A 21,988-nucleotide genomic window follows, 5' to 3' on the forward strand; every position below is an offset into this window, starting at 1 on the left:
TCAGTGTCAGCCAAAGCAACACAGGCAGGACTTCTTTGTGAATCTCATTCAATTGAACTGAGTTGTGTGCAGTTACCTTTCACTGACAATGTTTGATGTTGATGAGGCCAGCATCCCCTATATTAGCCTAACTACAAGAGCACCTTCCACTTTGATCTTGTTATGCTTTTCCTGCTTTATGGAAGTTAAGTTTACCAACTAATGGGTGCCTTCACAATATCTAATGCTCTCTCATTCAATCATGACAAAGTTTCATGCTATTGTGGGCATCGTGGAAAGGGTAGCTATTGCTCAGGAAGGTTTAGGACATAATGTGGCATTAAGGAAGGCTAGCCTCTGTACCTTAATCCTTGAATTGCAGCTAAAATTAAAAATGCTCATATGGCTAATGATGATGAGAAATGAGCACATAATTACAATTCTGATTATGCATTTATAACACCACTTAAGTGCTATCAGAGCTTATCTTTTCCTTGCTAGTACAGCCCTAGTGTCCTTAATTAGGGTAGAGAGAACCTGCCCCATAGTGGAGTCATTTGGCCTTACAGTTAGTGAGGCTGGCAACAAGCAATACTGGCAGGATTGCAAACGGGTTTCATTCCAGAGTCCGTTCTCGAGTCAAATTGTACACAAGTCATAACACAATCCTGAGCAATGAAACACAGCTGTTTGTAAGTACAAAAAATATTTGTTTGCTGGATCTGTAAAATCACAACCATATAAAGGATCGTGTTCATATTTACAGGCTTTCATAAGTTGGATGTTTATAAATTGGAGACCACTGTAATCCCCGTTAAGAGGCATCTCACTGCTGTCTCATAAGACCCTCATTTCAATGCCAAGATCTTTGTTTGGAAATGTGATTAATTGCTCGATGTTGAGAAAGACCTGACCCAAATTCACACATGATTCACCCAAATTCATGTGTGATTCACCCTAATTCACATGTGATTCACCCAAATTCACACGTGATTCACCCAGGTTTCTTCCCATAGCTCACATTGTTCAGGCCCCGATAAGATTTTGGTTTTGTCAGACTATCTAGTAATTAATCTGATGCAGCAAAATCAGTCAGGAAGCTGTTTTTACAAAAATGTTTTATTGGTGTGTGACTTATTCATGTGTGACTGATTTATTAAATTCTATATCACGTATTTGTATTTCTAAAATTATTTGATAAAATGCCACATGATGTTGGGGGACACATTAGCATGGATAATAACTCAGTCAATTAAGTCCGTTTGCCAGCCAACCAGATCCTGTTTTTTGGGTAGTACAAGTTGTTGTTTCCTTTGAAAATTGAAATTCATTCATTAACCTCAATAAGTGCATGATGCATGATGATAGCTTGACTCTTTTCACCATGACTCAAGTTTTATAGTATTAAGTCTAACTCTCAATGAAAAGTGGAAAAAAAGCTATTTGTAGCATTTTCAACAGTAGTTTGTTGATCCTAAGTACATTCATTATACAGATTATTCCATTATAATGCGCGTTTTGTCAACGTGAATTCACCATAACATGATTGATGAATTGGGAGCACTGTTTCTAAAGCACAAACTTTTAAAACATGTGTTGGCTATAACACAATTACATCACCAACACTTTAAGTGCTGTTTCTAAAGCACGATTTTTCTATAACACGGGATTGCACAAGAACGTAAGCATTGCGTTATAGAAGAACTGGCTGTATCATTATTAATACTTGTCTACTTTCCACAACCTAACATTTTCACAGGTGGGGATTCAAATTTACAGTTTCATTCATAGTTTAAATTTGATGTTAAAGGATTGACTGTGTTTCAATGTGAGGTCATGAATAGAAATTCTTGTTTTTTTTGAGAGATTAAATATTTAAGGGATTTTAAATGCAATGAATGACTTTCATGAATGGAAATATTATTTTGTCTAGTGAATTCTGTAATATGTATTTCAAATGTTATTTCATTTCAAACGAGTTTACCTATGATGGATATTTGGAATTGGCATGGACGATATATTGGGCAAAGGGTGATGGATTAGGGGCTTGGTCTATCTTGACTTGTCACTAAGTTTGCATAGGGATTATTAGGCAGCATGGGAATGAGGGGCAGATCTTGAGTTTACATGTATTGACATGGGAAGTGGCTGGGACTTAGATTTTATTGTCATGTGTACTCGCAAGTACAGAACTACACTGAAAAGTGCATAATGTCACCACACATGGCACCAGCTTAGGTAAGGAGTATGAGAAGTAAGTGCTAGAAGTATTAATGTTAGGAAAACAACCAAGATGAACTTGCAAAGAAATGAGATGAATCTTTCAACAGCCTGCCTCAGCAATTGCAGCACCTGGGGCCACTCCCTGACTGAAGTGGGTGTATCTGGTTTAACTCTAACCTGCTTCCACTCTCCCGTTGCCAGACACCCCCTCACAAAAAATCATCACACTCCTAGAGTGAATATCATGTCACTTAGGGCACTTTCTCCCAGAGGCAGATGCACTGAGCCAGGAAATTTCCAAACTCGGGCTATCCATATCTAGGCACATATGACAAAATAAAACATTTTTCTTTCAGCAAGATCATGCAGAAATCTATTTGGAATTTTTGTATTTCAATGCCGGCTTTTAATTTCTGTTCTATACTTTGCTTTATCACAGTCCATTTGATAATGATGACATTTCGGTAACATCTGGATCAATCTCCAGATTCTCTTTGCCGAGTCGCAAAGGCTCTATGTATAACTGGACACCTCCAAGCACACCGAGCTTCAGGGAGAAATATCTATCTGTGAGTATTTCAACATGAATGTGTCATTGCAATGAACAATACACCTTTAGCAGCCTAAGATAAGAAATCAACATTAATCATAAGAGGAAATTGCTGCCAGGTGTTGACTGTTTAGTGTAGAGAGTATGATATAGTCTTGAATTGACATGTCTTGTATGAACTAGCATGAATTGCAAAAGTGAATATCTAGAAACTGTATATGCCTCAATAACTTAATTTAGTGATTTTTTTAAATACTGTTATTGTGAATGGACGTATTAATCCTCTATTTTCTATTCTGTTGAATGCAGCATATTGGACAAGAGGATACACTACCTTTATTATATCATGAAACAAAAGGACATTTTATCTTTAATCAATTAGGAAATGGACACCACAATACAAATTTGTCATCTGTACCAGAAAATGAGAAATTTTACAATTATGCAAATACAGACGAACGAAGAAACAGTCATTGCACTAATAATACATTTGCAATTCAAGACCCATCTATGGAATTATCGTATAGCCTGCAAGGAGGTATCCCTACAGAAAGGGCTGTACCATCACCTAATGTAGAATCGACTTATCCAAAGCAAAAAGATTCAATACCAAACAAACAATTTCAAAGTTGTTCAGCAACGGCAAAGTCTGCTTTGCACATCAAACCACACTTCAAACTACAGCAATCTACTGGGAAAAGTGCTGAATGGAACTCAACTGGCCATATCAGGAATGCAGATCTTACCAAACCATTAGGTCCTCAGAGAACTTTGACAGTCTTCAGCACGCAGAGAGACAGCACTTTAATGTCTTCTGGAAAGAACATAAGGATGGAATTTATTTCCGTAAATATAGGGACCATACTGCAAGAAATATTGATTATTCTAAGGACTGATCAAAGAAATCACAAGGAACTTCAAAGACTGGAGCAGCAGATCCTGCACTTCAGAGATTTTCTGAAGGTATAGTGCTAAAGTTTCTTCAACAATTATGTTTATTTATAAATCCTCAAATTAAAATTAACATTTTGGTATTTTCAGGAAAAATACAGGTTGGGAATATTTCATTATTTAATAAAATCATACTGCTACCCCTTTTATTGTAAAATCTTAAATAGCCTATAAAGCTTTCATTATTTTGGAATCAGAATTTGCATGTTAGTGTCAATGTGTTCTTGAAATATTATTATATTACCAGAATACATTCATGTCCAGAAACTTGAGGTCAGAGCAGAACCACAATTAGAAATATATTAATTTGCAGTGTTGGGAGGAAAAAATTCTTGAGGGGTGATAGATTTAGGGCATTTGGTTGAAGGTGAGAAACGGGAAGGGTATGATCATGTTACTTGGGGTATTCTTTTGGCCTCCAAATATTGAAAGAAAAATGGAGAAACATGTCTGTGAGGAAATTATATGGAAGAACTAGAAAGTCATGTTGCTGAGGCACTTTAACTATCCAAATATTATTTGGAATAATGTTAGAGGGTAAGGAAGGGAAAGAATTTCTGAAGTATGTTTAGAACCTCCTTCATCAGTTTGTTTTTGGTCCAACTAGAAAATACATATTGCTGGATCGGCTGCTGTAAGATGGGTTGGGTCAACTAAACCAAGAATTGTAAGGGAGCATTGGACTAAGAGTGATTATTGAATCACATGATTTAGCTTAATGGAGAAGAGTGAGGGACAATCTATGATAGAACTTCTAATTTGGAAGGGGATTAATTTCCATGATTGAGAAGGGATCATGTCATGATAAGATGAAACTGGAAAAATCTGTAACAGAACAATGGGTGAGCTTTAAGGAAGAGATATGTCAGACCCAGACTAGATACATTCCATCAAGGGTAAAAAGGAAGGGAGACAGAAAAAAAAAGGCGCTGTGGATAATAAGGGAGATAGAAGTTAAGAAGAAACAAAACAGCAGGATATATGATGCACGTCAGATTAATATCTTCAAGTAGAAGTTAGCTCAAAAAACACTGCTACTTCCTCCAAACCAAAGGGGTAGCCATGGGCTATGCCTGCCTATGTGTCAGGTATGTGGAACAGTCCATCTTCCGCAGCTACACCAACATCATTCCCCACCTTTTCCTCTGCTACATTGATGATTGTATCGGCGCTACCACATACCCCCACAGGAAGTTGAACAGTTCATCAACTTTTGCAAAAACTGGTCCTCACCGTCAACGACTTCTCCTTCCAATCCTCTCATTTCCTCCAAACCAAAGGGGTAGCCATGGGCACCCATATGGGCCACAGGTTGGCTGCCTCTGTGTCAGGTATGTGGAACAGTCAATCTTTTCCTCAGTTACACCAGCACCATTCCCCACCTTTTCCTCCGCTGCACAAATGACTGTATCGGCGCTATCTCGTGCTCCCACAAGGAGTTTGAACAGTTCATCAGCTTCACAAAAAATGCTGCCTGACCTGCTGTGCTTTTCCAGCACCACACTCTCAACTTGTGATAGGTAATGGTCATAAATTTAGAAAGTGCTGTCTGAGGATCTTTCGTAAATTCCTGCAGTGCGACTTGTAGATAGTATTCACTGCTGTTACTAAGCATTGGTAGTGGCAGGAGTAGATATTTGTGGATGTGATGTGAATCAAGTGTGCTGCTATGTGTTGGATGGTGTCAAGCTTTTGGAAGTTGTTGGATCTCCACCCATCCAGGCAAGTGGAGAGTATTCCGTCACAGTCCTGACTTGTGTGTTGCAGTTTTGGACTTGGGGGAATCAGAGGGTGGGTTACTTGCTGCAGTAATCCTAATCTCTTACCTATTGCAACTATTGTATTTATGTGCTTAGTCCAGTTCAGTTTCTGGTCCCCAAGGATGTTGAGAGTGGGGTATTCTATGATAGTAACACCACTGAATGTCAAGGGTGATGGTTAGCTTGTCTCTTTGTCTGGCAGATGTGTAAGGTGAACATTTTTGACCATTTTTCAGCCCGAGTTGGGATATTGTTCAGGTTTTCCTGCATCTGGATGTAGCTGGTTTCAGTGTCTGAGGAATGCAGATGGAGAGAATGTCATTGATGAAGCAGTTGAAGATTATTCAGCCTAGGCCACTACTCTGAACAGTTCCTGTGAAGATGCCCTGGAGCTGAGACGATTGAACTCCCATCTTCTTTTATGCTAAGTGTGACAATAACAAGTGGTAAATTTTTCCCCTAATTCTCATTGACTCCAGTCTGCTTGGGTTCTTTGATGCCACACTCATTCAATGCAGCCTTGATATCAAGGGCATACACTGTCACCTCATTTCTTAAAGCTCTTTTGGTCCATGTTTGAACTAAGACTGTAATGACGTCAGGAGCTGAGTGGCCCTGGCAGAACACAAACTAGGTGCCACTGAGCAAAACCTGCTGAGCAGGTTTTGGGCTGAAGACTTAAGATGGAAGAAGGTAAAGAAGCTGAAGATGTTTGGGCCTAGGACACTACATTGCAGACCTCTGTCAGTAACATCCTTGTACTGAGGTGATTGACCTCAAACAGGTACAGACATCTTTCTTTGTGTTAGGTATGACCCCAACCAGAGTATTCCCTGATACCCATTGATGAGTCTTGCTGGGGCTCCCTGATGATGCAGTGTAAAGTAATATTTATGAAGCGATTACTGTTCATGTGCATTATCTCCACCCATTCTACTCATGTCATTCACAGTCTGCAGGTAGAGATAAGAAGTTCTACTTTAGCTTTTGGAAAAAGCAGAGGAAGGACCTAGTAATTACATCTGACCAAATGAAGTTGTACTTATTGCATTTGTTCAATAGACTTTGTTGTTACCTGAGAACAGTGCCCTTTTGTAGACACTTTATGATAGTATATCCTCAAACATTGATCACTAGATAGGCTCAAGGTAAAGCAATAACAGAGGAAGATTAGTAGAAACAAAAAGCCATTACCCACTATCAACCTTTAAACCAGGAGTATATGCTGATAGAGGTGGCAAATACCTCAAGTTGGCAAGAGAACTGGGAAAATACCACTTTGCCACTCGCAGTCAAATACTGACTTAATGCCAAGAACAGTCATTCTCACCACATCTCTGGAGGTCACCTCTTTTATATACATTTTGACCAAGATGATATTCAGATGAGGAACTTAGTGGTCTGGTATTCAACCCAAATTGAATGTTCAAGAGTAGGTTATTACTGAACAAGTAGACAGTGAGGTCTGCAAATGCTGGAGATCAGAGTTGAGAGTATATTGCTGGAAAAGCACAGCAGGTCAGGCAGCAATCCAAGGAGCAGAAAAATCTTGACTGAGTTATTACTGAACAAGACACACTTGATGGTATTGTTAATGACACCATTCCATCATTTAATTTTGATTGAGGGTGACTGATGGGGCAGTAATTAATCAGTTTGGACTTTTCCTGCTATCTTTGAACAGGACAGACCTGCCAATTGTATTGGAACAGCTAAGTGCAGGTTCAGCTAATTCTTGAGCACATCTCAAGTTCTATTGCTGGAATAGTAATTTTCTAGCAAGGCCATTTCAATTCAATAGCTATGTTTACATTCTCAGTGTCTAAAGTTCTCCTGACTGTAAAACACAGGTTTATTTTAATGAAACAGTGGAACAACCTAAAATATACACGATTAAACAAATGTTTTATTCATAATTCTGCTTAAGTGTTATGCTCTTGTTTGAGTGTTTGAACCTAGATATAACTTATTTTGATTTCTTATAATCTTTAGCATTTTGTGACTAAACCCAGAAAAATCTACCTATGCAACTGTAGCTATATGGTAGGACTGAGATGGACAGATTTTTAATCATTAAGAAAATCAAGGATGATAGGGAAATGCAGGAAATTGGAGCAGTATCATATCAGACATGATCTCACTGAATAACGGAGCAGACCTAATGCCTTGAATGGTCTACTGCTACATTTTATGGTGCTTTGTGGTTCTCTCAGTTGATGATTCTCTTCCTACTTATGGCATTTCCCAGGCTTCCATTTGTTAAATGGTATTTTACCTTGGGTGGCAGGGGATTGTTTTTGAGATAGATTGAATTTGTTCTGAGTGAAGGGAGCATATCAGGAAAATAACTATTTTCAGCATTTGGTGTTCTGAGGAAAACTAGGTCATCCATACTCACTACATTAAACTAAGTTATTTTGATAGTCAGATTTACTTCTGGTTTATTTTGAAAGAAAAACTGAGAAGTTTGGAATCTCAGTAGGTCTGTTTAGCCCCACATCCTCCGAGAAGAGAATTGGAATGTGTTTGAAAGAAACCTCAATGTTCTAAGTATTTTGTTCCAGCTTACTATTCTGTCTTATTCAACATTTGATGGTGAAATATCTGTTTTATTAATGTAGTTCTTTGAAAAATCTATTAGGCTAATTAGTTAGGAAAGTACATTTATTGCATAACACAGACTTAAGCAATAAAATATTTCACGTAGCAAATTGTGATATATTGAAGACCTTTAATCATTTAGACATCATAGTACCTTGCACATTGCTACAAATTGCTATGTTTTTACTTTCTAATTAGTAAAGATTTTGAAGGGTGTAATTTATATGGCAATGGCTTTTGCTCAATTGTGATAGAATGAGGCAATTTAAACTAACCTGTAAGATTATCTTCATTTTACAAATTGTTATCTTTCCTTTTAACACAGAGAGAAGCAAAAGATAGCTCAAGTGCATCTACTGTCAGTCTTACTGTTGAAACAGTCTTAGAAAGCTTCAACTTCCTAAATACTGATTCAAGTGAAGATAATCTTTCATGCTCTGGGAGCATTAGGATAAAGGATGAAAGGTAGGTAAATGAAAAAGTGGCTATAACCCCCAAGCTATGCTTTCATTGCCAACAAAATGTTTTCAAACAAGACAGAGGTAGTACCACTTGAAAACATAATCAATTATAATGCTACAGTCTAGTTCAATTATTTGGTTTAGTTTAGCATATGGATACCCCAAACAGATCACTGTCTTGAAATTTGTCTTAGTCATCTTAATTGCAGGTTTAGTTCTATATTTTGCAATTGAGATAGCAGTGCATATATTGTATTTTCAAGAAGTGTTCCTTTTAATAGGATTGATACAATGCAATAAGTGGTCATACTTGGAGGTCTTCATTGGAATTTCAGCTTTTCATTGTATGCCTTAAGGATTGAGATATATTTTAGCTTTTAGCAAATATTTTAGTATATTTTAATAAATTACATGAAGTTAGGAGGCACATTAAGTCATGTGAGGTAAACAGAAACTTATAAAAGAATGTTGATGAATTTAAATTATGGCAGACGGAATTTGATATGGAAGTCTGATTTTTGAATTTGAACAATCCAAACAAATTATTTCATTATTGGTGAGAAATTAAAAGCTATGAGCAATTTAGATATGTGTTTATGTGAATCACTAAATGTTAGTTCACAGCTAATTTAAAAATCAAACAAATATTTGCTTTTATTTGGGGCGGGGGGGGGGGGTGGTTAGAATAAAAAGGCAAGGAAGTGATGCTTCAGTTGTACAGACACTAATTTAAAGCATGTAGAGTACAATGTTGAACCTCAGAAAGGATATATTGGCCTTCAAGGTGGAGCAGCACATGTATGTTCACCAGAATGGAACTATGGGGAGTATAGTTAAAATTTAAGCATAGCTTCAATAACATGGGCTTTTATGTCCACGAATGTCAGATTAAATTATGATGAAAAATTATAAACAACCAGGATTGCATTTACTGAGGGAGGGATCAATAGAAATACTGCAATCAACTTCTGTTATTCAGATTATTTTAGCATGTGGACACATCAAATGAATACTACATTTGAGTTTGAACCAGTGTTTCATAAAGTTTCACAATTATTTCTTAATTTTGTACTCGCTGTATTCATGAAAGCCAAAATTCCACATGCCTAATTTTTCTCAATATTCTGTGACATCTTCAATGGTTTTTACACATGTATTTGGAGCTCTTTCTGCTCCATTCATAATTTTATATTTGACTGTATATAGATTCTCCAAATTCTTCCTTCATTCACTTCATTCATCTCTGCGTCAATTTTTCATCAGCCGTATGCTTATGCACTCCATCAACCTATCAGTGATGTTTCAGGTGATCACAACATAACAGAATATTATTGTCTTGAACAAGAGAGAATCTAACCAACTTTCTTTGAGAATCAATGGCATTATCATCATTGATACCTCCACTTTTGAAATTCTGGGTATACCATTGAAAAGAATCTGGTCTGGACTAGCCTTACAAATACTGTGGCTGTAAGAGCAAGTCAGAGGCTAGCAATTCTGTAATAAGTAACTTGGCTCATGACTCCCCATATTTTATCTGTCATTCACAATATGGAAGTCAGAAGTATAAATTGAATATTCTCCTGTTGCTTGGACGGGTACACTCCAAAAGCTCAACACCATGCAGGACAAAGCCATCTGCTTGATGGACGTTTCATCCACCATTCTAAAGCATTCAATCCTTCAATCACAAATGCAGAGTGGGAGTAATATGTATCATCTACAAGATGCACTGCAGTACCTCAACAAGGCTCCTTGAACAGTACCTTCCAAACACACATACACTATAACCTAAAAGAACAAAGACAGCAGATGCATGCAAACATCACCATCTGAAAATTCCCTTCCAAGCCTCACACCATCCTGACTTTGAACTATAACATTCTTGCTACATCAAAATCATTGAACTCTCTAAAAGCAGAGTGGACGTACCTACACTATGCGGACTGCAGTAGTTCAAGAAGGCAGCGCGGCTACACTCTCTCTAGGCCAGTTAGGATGGGCTATAAATGCTGGCTTAGCCAGCAACACCCACAACCTCAAAATAATTTTTAAAAACAGTTTGAGGGTGAGAGGTGTTGGCAGAAGATTAACAACTTCAATTTAAATAAATGCAATTATAAGGGTAAAAACACAACTGATTAAAACAAACTGGGAAATTATGTTACAACATAATTCAGGAGAGATGCAGTGGCACACATTCAAGATGATATTTTATAATGCCAAAGATATATTCCCTTGAAAAAGGTAGACTCCAGAGCAAATGTTGAGATCATTATTATTTTTTCTTTATTTTTCTCATTTTTTCGTTTGGAACTATGAGCTGAAGTGGAGAATCAAACTTTCAAGAGCAGCTTGATTTATAATAAAAGAACACAAGCTGATGTTTGCTTTTGGGAACTGACCTGGAAAGATAATTGCAGATTAATTGCTGTTTGAAGAACATTACAGATTTTCAGCTCAAGGATGTGTTATACTCAAGGACTGGCAGCTGGTTGGATGTTGCATTGGTCAGTCAAAAGGGGAGGTCGATGCTGGCCAGCCAACCACACAATGTTGAAGAAGAAACAGTAGCCATAGTTTGAACTAGTTTTGACTAGGTTTTAGGGTAGAAGGCTGTATGCTTGGAAAAAGCTGGACTGGGAAGCAATATTTAAGTTTTACTCTCTTTAGTTTTATATTCTGTTAAAGAATTATTGAATGTTCCAAGAAAAGAATCCCAGTTTGAAAAATAAGTGAATATTCTTCACAGCCTGGAAGCTCTTTGCAGAGATCGTGTGGCTTCAGAATTCAAGCAAGATATAATTCTGAGTGCCTGTAATCTAACGTAATTTAAGGATTCCATAAATACCTGGTATTCATCATTGAAACAGTTATAAAAGTGGCAAATTACAATTCTTTTTATTTTCTTTTAAGTCATCCCTTAACTATGACTGAGTAGGATTATGATCATAAACATTGGTTAGATTATATTGTTGTTTAACTTTTGTGATCATACTATGGCTTTAAGAGGTGCATGTCATTTTTTTTAATGAAGAAAGATTAAGACAGAGGTATCAAGTTGTCTGTCAAAGCCAATGGAGTAAACAACTTCTGAGGCCTTGGGTTTTTTTTAAAAAGGTTGGAACAATAGAAGCAGCATGGATGGGTGGGGTGAAGCTCCCACAGGACCAGGTCTTTTATTTTTAGCAGCTGCTAGGGTCTTGAAGCTCGATGTGGAAGCTCTTATCCTCTCTGTTACAACTAAAAACTTGGATTGCATGTGAGACAATCTTTTTTACTGGATTTACCTTGGCCAAGGGTGTGTTTATGAGAATTTTCTATATTGGAGCAGTTAATTTGTCATAGTTAATATATATATCTTATTTTATTAAGCATGTCTTTAGAGTTACAGTTAAGCCAATTCTTTTAAAATACAGACAAAATAAAAATAACTGTAAAAATATACTATGTTTTGCTTAAATTCGAATTGTTGACCAATCAAATTGCATCTGGAATGCAATGCCTTATATTTACCCTGAAAACAAGAAAAAGTTAGGGTCTAGGTTATCTTCTCAATATATTTTGAGGGGGTTTGGTCTGGCCAATAACACTTCGCTCTACTGAAGTTACAGTAATAATAATAAATTATTAATTTCTCATTAGGTTATACATTTGGTGTCTGATATCTATTATTCTTAAGTCTGGTTAAGAATAACTGAACAATTTTGGGGATTATTGAGTGTTTTAATTTCAGTGTTGCAAATCCTGTGTTAGCAAGTCTGATTTGGTATTGCTGGCCTTGCATTGAGGTGCAGGGATAGGGTCTTGAAATGTAGACAATGTACATCTGGAACTGGAATGCTTTAAAATGAGCAATCTAACACCAAGTTTATATCTCTACTTACGATGGCCCTAAAAGTTGTTAAAGAATTTTTAAAAGTGTCCAATGTTTCCCTGGTACTGTTGCAGAGCATGACTAAAGCTAAACCAGCACAGTCAGCTAGCAGACAAGAAATAACGTTGTCAGAGTGAGCTAAGAAGGCAGACGTTATAGGTTTAATATTGAAATAGTTGAGTTTAATGGAAATAGAGAAGCTAAGTAGTACAGGTGGCACATCAGGTGCATCAGTTAAGGCAATTGAAAATGAGAAAATAGATGGAACTTCTAAAGGAGATTAAAAGGAAGGGAATTCACTATAAAACTAGGACTAGAGAGACAAGAGAAAGAAAGGAAAGAAAAAGAGAAAGAAATGGAATTTAAATAATGAATGATGCGGCTTAAGCTATCAAAACCAGACATTTGGGAGTATTTGGAAGAGGGCAGGCCTAATCATAATCCAAGGTTCAGTCAGGAGATGTTTAAGGCTTCAGCAAAATTTGAAGAGAAGGATGTGCAAACATTGTTGTTTGAGAAGATAACAATGCAGACAAGGTGGCCAAAAACATATTGGATCTTGCCCACATAAAATAAAGAGATTTATATATCCTTTTGGAGGAAGGTTCTGGAGATCATGGTGAGGTGAAAGACTATTCTAAGTGTGTATGAATTGGTTCCGACAGTCAGACATTCTGGTACTTAAGGAGACAGTCTGGACAAACTTATAACGAGTTTGGGAGAGTTAACCAAACCAATTTCAATAGGTAGATAAAAGCATTACAGACTGGAAATATTTATGATACACTGAGACAAAAATTGTTTTGGAAGAATTTTAAACTTCCCTACCTTCTTGATTAGATTCCCTACAGTGTGGTTGAGGACTCTTGGATCTGCACTCAATGGAGTTTAGAAAATGAGGAGAGATCTGATTGAAACATACAAAATACTGAAATGCCTGAATATAGTGGACATAGAGAGGATTCCCTTTTATGTAGTAAGCAATCTCTGCTCATAATGTCTTACGTAGGGGAGACTAGGACCTGAGGGCACAGCTTCAGAGTGAAGGTCAGCCCATTAGAACTGAGATGAGGAGTAATTTCTTAAGCTAGAGAGTGTTTAATCTAAGAAATTCATTGCTGCAGAGGGCTGTGGAGATCAAGTTAATGAGTGTATTTAAGACAGAGATAGGTAGATTCTTGACTAGTGAGGGGATCAGGGAGAAGGCAGGAGAAGAGGATTGAGACATACATCAGCCACGAACAGTTTGGTGGAGCAGACCTGATGAGTCGAATGGCCTAATTCTGCTCCTGTATCTTAGGGTATTATGGTGATAAATTTAACATTTTTCCAGATCTGCAGTGTTTTCGACCATTCACCCAGTCTATCCGTATGTGCCCTCATCTTCTTTGTCTTCTTCTCAAAATATTTTCCTACCTATCTTAGTAGCATCTCCAGATTTAGCCACCATGCCTTTGCTCCCCTCATTTAAGTTACTGATGTAAATTGACAATGATTTGAGATCCTAGAGCAGACCTATGTGAGACATCACTTATCACATCCTGCCAAACAAAGATCCATTCATGAATGTTCGTGACAACCAGGCGGTCTTCTACTCATGCCAACATGTTATCCCGTACAACATGAGCTTTTATTTTCTGCAATAATCTTTGAGGTGGCACCTTAGTAAATGCTTTCTGAAAATACAGTACAGTAGATCTCCAGGCTTGCCTTTCCCCACAGCATGTATTATTCTTTCAAAGAACTCCAATCAATTATTTAACATGATTCCCATTAACAAAACCATGCTGACTTTTTCTGATACCTTGAACTTTTCTACTTCACACCTTTAGTCTCTTTAAAGATCAATAATACCTAACACTTCTCCACAACAAGCATCAAACTAACTCACTTATAGATTTCTATTTCCTGCCTCCATACCTTTTTAAATAGTGCAGTTGTATTTGTGACCTTCCAGCCTGATGGAACCTTTCCTGAATCTAGGGAATTTTGGAAACAACACCAACACATTAGCAACCTCTTTAATGACCTTTCGATGAAGTCTTCTGGACACAGGACCAAGGCCTTGTCAGCCATGGCTCCATCAATTTGCTTGTTACTACTTGCCTCATGTTTATAATTTTGCTCAGTTCCTCTCTCCCTTCTGCCTCCTGATTTACAGCTATGAATGGAATGGTTTTTGTGTCATCAATAGCAGAAGCTACACAGCAACTCTGAGGTTCCGCACATGCTAAATGGCACACCAACAAATTGACTTCCACGTTTGAAACATACATAAAAGACTTGTTAGACTGATTATTATTCTGTAGTAAAACACAGAAGCAAAGTATTTGTTAATTCAATCCGCCATTTCTTTATTGTCTACTATTACCTCCCCATTCTCATGACATACACAATCCACATCCTCTACATGCTGTTTTCCTTTCTTGTAGCTACAGATTCTCTTGCTATCCATTTTTACATTTCTACTCCTTTAGTCATTCTCTGCCATCCTTTATGTTCTGAGCAATCATCTGACCTGTCACTCATCTTTGTTCAGGTTTATGCTTTTCCTCATGTTTGATGCTTTCTCCCTTTTATTCTTTATAATAGGACATACTTATTCTGAGTAGTCTGAAATATCCCTGAAAAAGTCTACTACAACTCTATTGATGTGTCTCTAGTATGCAGGTTCACTTCAGCTAACTCTATTTTCATGCCCACTTAATTGCTCTTTCTAAATTTGAATGTTGTATTTATTTATATGCAAATACGAGACCCATGGATTTCGTTTTACGTTAGGAGGCACCCTCTGTTCCTAATATCTTTACTTAGCTTTTTCCTTTTACTTCCAGAACATTTTGAACTGAATCTGTTCCTCAATTGTATTATCAACCTGACATTTAAATGCGCACCATTTTCCTTCTTCATCTTCTTTTCTATCTTTTTCATTATGCAAAGAGCTCCGCCTTTATTTGTCCTATTGTTTCCCTTCAAGAAATTGTATCCAAACTACTTCCTGTTTAAAGGTAGCCCACAAGTTCATTACATTATTACATAGAAATATAGAAAGGGAGAAGAGTAGGCTACTCTGGGCTTCGAACCTGCTCTACCATTTAAGATGATCATGGCTGATCATCCAATTCAGTATCCTGTTCCCACTTCTGCCTCATAGTCTTTGTTGCTTTGGCCCTAAGAAGTATGTCTCCCTTTTGCAAATATTCAATGTTTTGGCATCAGCTACTTTCTGTGGCAAAGAATTTCACAGGCTCACCACTCTGAGTGAAGACATTTCTCATCTTAGTCCAAAATGGCCTACCCAATATCCTTAAACTGTAACTCTTGGTTCCAATCACTCAATGGGAACATCATTCCTGTGTTTACCCTGTCTAGACCTGTTATAATTAGCCCCCTCCCTCATCCTTCTAAACTCCAGTGAATTTAGGCATTACTGATCCATTGTCTCTTCATATGTCAGTCCGGCCATCCCAGGAATCAGTCTGGTAATCCTTTGTTGCACTCCCTTTATATATAGAATGCCCTTCCTTAGATAAGGTGACCAAACTTCTGCACAATACTCCAGGTGTGGTCTCACCAAAGGTCACTACAATTGCAGCAAAATATCCCAGTTCCTTTACTCAAATGCTTTTGCCATGGAGGCCAACGTCTGCACGTTTACTTTCTGTGACTGGTATACAACGGTACCTAGACATTGCTGAATCTCCCCCTTTCACAATGTTTTGCTATTCAGATAATAATCCACCTTGCTATTTTTGCTGCTAAAGTAGATAATCTCATTTATCCACACTAAACTTCATCTGCCATGCAATTGCCTCCTCACTCAACTGGCTCAAACCACAGAGGAGAAAGTGAGGACTGCAGATGCTGGAGATCAGAGCTGAAAATGTGTTGCTGGAAAAGCGCAGCAGGTCAGGCAGCATCCAAGGAACAGGAAAATCAACGTTTCGGGCATAAGCCTTTCTTCAGGAATGAGGAAAGTGTGTCCAGCAGGCTAAGATAAAAGGTAGGGAGGAGGGACTTGAGGGAGGGGCATTGGAAATGCGTTAGGTGGAAGGAGGTCAAGGTGAGGGTGATAGGCCGGAGTGGGGTGGGGGCGGAGAGGTCAGGAAGAAGATTGCAGGTTAGAAAGGTGGTGCTGAGTTTGAGGGATTTGACTGAGACAAGGTGGAGGGAGGGGAAATGAGGAAACTGGAGAAATCTGAGTTCATCCCTTGTGGTTGGAGGGTTCCTAGGCGGAAGATGAGGCGTTCTTCCTCCAACCGTCGTGTTGCTATGGTCTGGCGATGGAGGAGTCCAAGGACCTGCATGTCCTTGGTGGAATGGGAGGGGGAGTTGAAGCGTTGAGCTACAGGGTGGTTGGGTTGGTTGGTCCGGGTACCCCAGAGGTGTTCTCTGAAACGTTCCGCAAGTAGGCGGCCTGTCTCCCCAATATAGAGGAGGCCACATCGGGTGCAGCGGATGCAATAGATGATGTGTGTGGAGGTGCAGGTGAATTTGTGGCAGATATGGAAGTGTCCCTTGGGGCCTTGGAGGGAGGTAAGCGGGGGAGGTGTGGGCGCAAGTTTTGCATTTCTTGCGGTTGCAGGGGAAGGTGCCGGGAGTGGAGGTTGGGTTGGTGGGGGGGTGTGGACCTGACGAGGGAGTCACGGAGGGAGTGGTCTTTTCGGAACGCTGATAGGGGAGGGAAGGGAAATATATCCCTGGTGGTGGGGTCCGTTTGGAGGTGGCGGAAATGACGGTGGATGATACGCTGTACATGGAGGTTGGTGGGGTGGTAGGTGAGGACCAGTGGGGTTCTGTCCTGGTGGCAGTTGGAGGGGCGGGGCTCAAGGGCGGAGGAGCGGGAAGTCGAAGAGATGCGGTGGAGGGCATCATCGACCACGTCTGGGGGGATATTGCAGTCCTTGAAGAAGGAGACCATCTGGGTTGTACGGTTTTGGAACTGGTCCTCCTGGGAGCAGATGCGGCGGAGACGAAGGAATTGGGAATGTAGGATGGCGTTTTTACAGGGGGCAGGGTGGGAGGAGGTGTAGTCTAGGTAGCTGTGGGAGTCGGTCGGTTTATAGTAAATGTCCATGTTGATTCGGTCGCCAGAGATAGAAATGGAAAGGTCTAGGAAGGGGAGGGAGGAGTCTGAGACGGTCCAGGTGAATTTGAGGTCGGGGTGGAAGGTGTTGGTAAAGTGGATGAACTGTTCAACCTCCTCATGGGAGCACGAGGCAGCGCCGATAGTCATCGATGTAGCGGAGGAAAAGGTGGGGGGTGGTGCCAGTGTAGCTGCAGAAGATAGACTGTTCCACATATCCTACGAAGAGGCAGGCATAACTGGGGTCCATGCTACTCCTTTGGTTTGGAGGAAGTGGGAGGATTGGAAAGAGAAGTTGTTCAGGGTGAGGACCAGTTCAGTCAGTCGAAGGAGGGTGTCAGTAGAAGTCGGTCAAAACCACAGTCAAGCATCTCTGCATCCTCTTCATAGTTCACCCTTTCACCCAGTTTTGTGGTTGTCTGCAAACTTAGAGACATTACATTTAGTTCTCCCTTCTAAAACATTTCTATTGCAAAGAACTGAGGGAATTGCTTGCTAACCTTTGGCCATCTGAGTGAGATTTGTCCTCACTCCATTGAAATTTGCCTTCCTTAATTATTTTTCTCTAGATTTTTCTTTGACCTTTTCATAAGTAAACTAAAACATATGGTACTGTAATCAAATGTCCCCAAAATGTTGCACTTCTGATGCTTGATTCATTTGCCTCATTCATCCGCACAAGTTCCAGTAGTGTCTCACTCAGTGTTGAATTGGAGTCATCCCGATATAGAAAACACTGCTTAATACTGAGAAATTTTATACTATGATCATTAAACATTTTTTAGTTATCAAATACCTTCCAGAAATCCAAGTACAGCTGATCTACAGGCTAACTATGCTAATTTTTGCAACACCTTGTATTTTCCTTGTAAACTTATTCCTCCATATCTCTCTTGTTAGTTGGCAGCCTATAAAATACATCCAGCAGTGTTACAGCAACTCTACCACCTCTGCCTCTAGCTGTAATCAGACATTCAATCATTGATCTTCTAGGATAGCTTCTCTCCAGCACTACCTTATTCTCAATTAGTATTTTTACAGACCTTTGTTCTTTTCTCTTTACATTTCCTAAACACCTTAAATTCAGTAATAGTTTTTCCTGCCTTTTTGTGATCCAAGTGTCTGTTATCACAGCATCAAGTTCCCCATGGCTATTACCATCTACATCTTACTTACCTAACATATTCCATGGCATTTTTGTGAGGCAGTGGTAGCATCCCTACCTCTAGATCAGGAGTCATAGAGTCATTGAGATGTACAGTATGGAAACAGACCCTTCAGTCCAACTCGTCCATGCCGATCAGCTATCCCAACCCAATCTAGTCCCACCTGCCAGCACCTGGCCCATATTCCTCCAAACCCTTCCTATTCATATACCCATCCAGATGCCTTTTAAATGTTACTATTGTACTAGTCTCCACCACTTCCTCATTCCATACCCCTTAGGTCTCTTTTATATCTTTCCCCTCTGACCCTAAACCTATGCCCTCTAGTTCTGGACTCCCCCACCCCAGGGAAGAGACTTTGTCTATTTATCCTATCCATGCCCCTCATCATTTTATAAACCTCTATAATGTCGCTCCTCAGCCTTTGACACTCCAGGGAAAACAGCCCCAGCCTATTCAGCATCTCCCTATAGCTCAAATCCTCCAACCCTGGCAAAATCCTTGTAAATCTTTTCTGAGCCCTTTCAAGTTTCACAACATCCTTCTGATAGGAAGAAGACCAGAATTGCACGCAATATTCCAAAAGTGGCCTAACCTATACAGCCGCAACATGACTTCCCAACTCCTGTACTCAATATTCTGACCAATAAAAGAAAGCATACCAAATGCCTTCTTCACTATCCTATCTACCTGCGACTCCACTTTCAAAGAGCTATGAACCTGCACTCCAAGGTCTCTTTGTTCAGCAACACTCCCTAGGACCTTACTATTAAGTGTATAAGTCCTGCTAAGATTTGCTTTCCCAAAATGCAGCACCCCACATTTATCTGAATTAAACTCCATCTGCCACTTGTCAGTCCATTGACCCATCTGACCAAAATCCTGTTGTAATTTGAGGTAACTTTCTTCGCTGTCCATGACACATACAATTTTGGTGTCATCTGCAAACTTACTAACTATACCTATAATGCTCACATCCAAATCATTTATATAAATGAAGAAAAGTAATGGACCCAGCACTGATCTTTGGAGCACTCCACTGGTCACACGTGTCCAGTCTGAAAAACAACCCTCCACCACCACCCTCTGTCTTCTACCTTTGAACCAGTTCTGTATCCAAATGGCTAGTTCTCCCTGTATTCCATGAGATCTAACCTTGCTAATCAGTCTCCCATGGGGAACCTTGTCAAATGCCTCCATCCTCTTTGTTACTTCTTCAAAAAACTCAATCAAGTTTGTGAGACATGATTTCCCACTTACAAAGCCATGCTGACTATCCCTAATCAGTCCTTGCCTTTCCAAATACATGACATCACTTCCGCCCCTCATCGCTGATGTCACATGCTCAGTGACTTCACCCCCCCGCCCCCCCCCCCACTGTCATGTTTGCCACCACTTCCACCCCCACCAACGCCACTCACCTGCATTCGGCTGACATGCCCCCCACAGATCCCACTGTCACCATCCCCGCCCCCCAGAACCTTGAGGGGAACACCACCCCTGCTCCTGATTCCACCCCCATTCCCCCCACCACCACACCCACTCCAGTTACAGGCTCCACCCCTACTCCCAGCTCCACACCCACACCAGATCCTAGCTCCCAGCACCTGCCCCAATGAACTCATCTCTACCTAACTCGACAATGACCTATCCCCCCCAGTCCAGGAGCTCCCCAAATACATTTGAGACACCACCCATGCCCTCCACCTCCTCCAAGACTTCCATTTCCCCGGCCCCCAACTCCTCATCTTCACCATGGATATCCAATCCCTCTACACCTCCATCCACCATGACCAGGGCCTCCAAGCCCTCCGTTTCTTCCTCTCCCGACATCCCCAACTGTACCCTTCCACCGACACCCTCATTCATTTGGCCAAACTGGTCCTCACCCTTAACAATTTCTCCTTCGAATCCTCCCACTTCCACCAGACCAAAAGGGTAGCTATGGGCACCTGTATGGGCCCAGCTATGCCTGTCTCTTTGTTGGCTACGTAGAACAGTCCATCTTCTGTAATTACACCGGCACCACTCCCCACCACTCCCTACCTCTTCCTCCGCTACATTGATGACTGCATTGGCACCACCTCGTGCTCCCACGAGAAGGTTGAGCAACTTCACCAACACATTCCACCCTGACCTCAAATTTACCTGGACCATCTCTGACACCTCCCTCCCCTTCCTGGACCTTTCCATCTCCATTAATGACGACCAAATTGACACCGACATTTTTACAAACCCACCGACTCCCACAGCTACCTGGATTATACCTCTTCCTACTCTACCTCCTGCAAAAATGCCATCCCATATTCCCAATTCCTCCGCCTCCGCCGTATCTGCTCCCAGGAGGATCAGTTCCACCACAGAACACACCAGAAGGTCTCCTTCTTTAGAGACCGCAATATCCCTTCCCTCCAACGCATCTCATCCACATCCCGCACTTCCGCCCTCAGACCCCATCCCTCCAACCGTAACAAGGACAGAACCCTCCTGGTGCTCACCTTAAACCCTAACAACCTTTGCATAAACCAAATCATCCACCGACATTTCCGCCACCTCCAAACGAACCCCACCACCAGGGATAATATTTCCCTCCCCACCCCTTTCCGCAAAGACCGTTCCCTCCGTGACTACCTGGTCAGGTCCAGGCCCCCCAACAACCCACCTTCCCATCCTGGCACCTTCCCCTGCCACCGCAGAATTGCAAAACCTGCACCCACACCTCCTCCCTCACCTCCATCCAAGGCCGTAAAGGAGCCTTCCACATCCATCAAAGTTTTACCTGCACATCCACCAATATCATTTATTGTATCCGTTGCTCCCGATGCAGTCTCCTCTACATTGGGGAGACTGGACGCCTCCTAGCAGAGCGCTTAGGGAACATCGCTGGGACACCCACACCAATCAACCACACCACCCTGTGGCCCAATCTTTCAACGCCCCCTCACACTCAGCCAAGGACATCGAGGTCCTGGGCCTCCTTCACCGCCACACCCTCACCACCTGACGCCTGGAGGAAGAACGCCTCGTCTTCCACCTCGGAACACTTCAACCCCAGGGCATCAATGTGGACTTCACCAGTTTCCTCATTTCCCCTTCCCCACCTCACCCCAGTTCCAAACTTCCAGCTCAGCACTGTCCCCATGACTTGTCCTACTTGCCTATCTTCCTTTCCACCTATCCACTCCACCCTCCTCTCTGACCTATCACCTTCTTCCCACCCCCATCCACCCATTGTACTCTTTGCTATCTTCCCCCACCCTCCTCCCCGACCTATTACCTTCATCCCACCCCCATCCTCCTCTCATTTATCTCTCCACCCTTCAGGCATTCTGCC

General features: G+C 40.7%; 1 protein-coding gene across 3 annotated transcripts in view; it reads left to right on the forward strand.

Moving 5' to 3' along the window:
• The window catches only part of ripor3 (RIPOR family member 3), a 243,085-nt gene that overhangs the window by 177,758 nt on the left and 43,339 nt on the right, over positions 1-21,988 (forward strand). For all 3 annotated transcript variants that reach the window (XM_072556548.1, XM_072556547.1, XM_072556546.1), the window contains exons 12-14: positions 2,642-2,771; positions 3,062-3,715; positions 8,390-8,529. In XM_072556548.1, coding sequence (XP_072412649.1) covers positions 2,642-2,771; positions 3,062-3,715; positions 8,390-8,529 — 924 coding nt within the window. The remainder of the gene's footprint in view (positions 1-2,641; positions 2,772-3,061; positions 3,716-8,389; positions 8,530-21,988) is intronic.

This window comes from Chiloscyllium punctatum, chromosome 37, assembly GCF_047496795.1.
Source record: "Chiloscyllium punctatum isolate Juve2018m chromosome 37, sChiPun1.3, whole genome shotgun sequence".
Taxonomy (NCBI): Eukaryota; Metazoa; Chordata; class Chondrichthyes; order Orectolobiformes; family Hemiscylliidae; genus Chiloscyllium; species Chiloscyllium punctatum.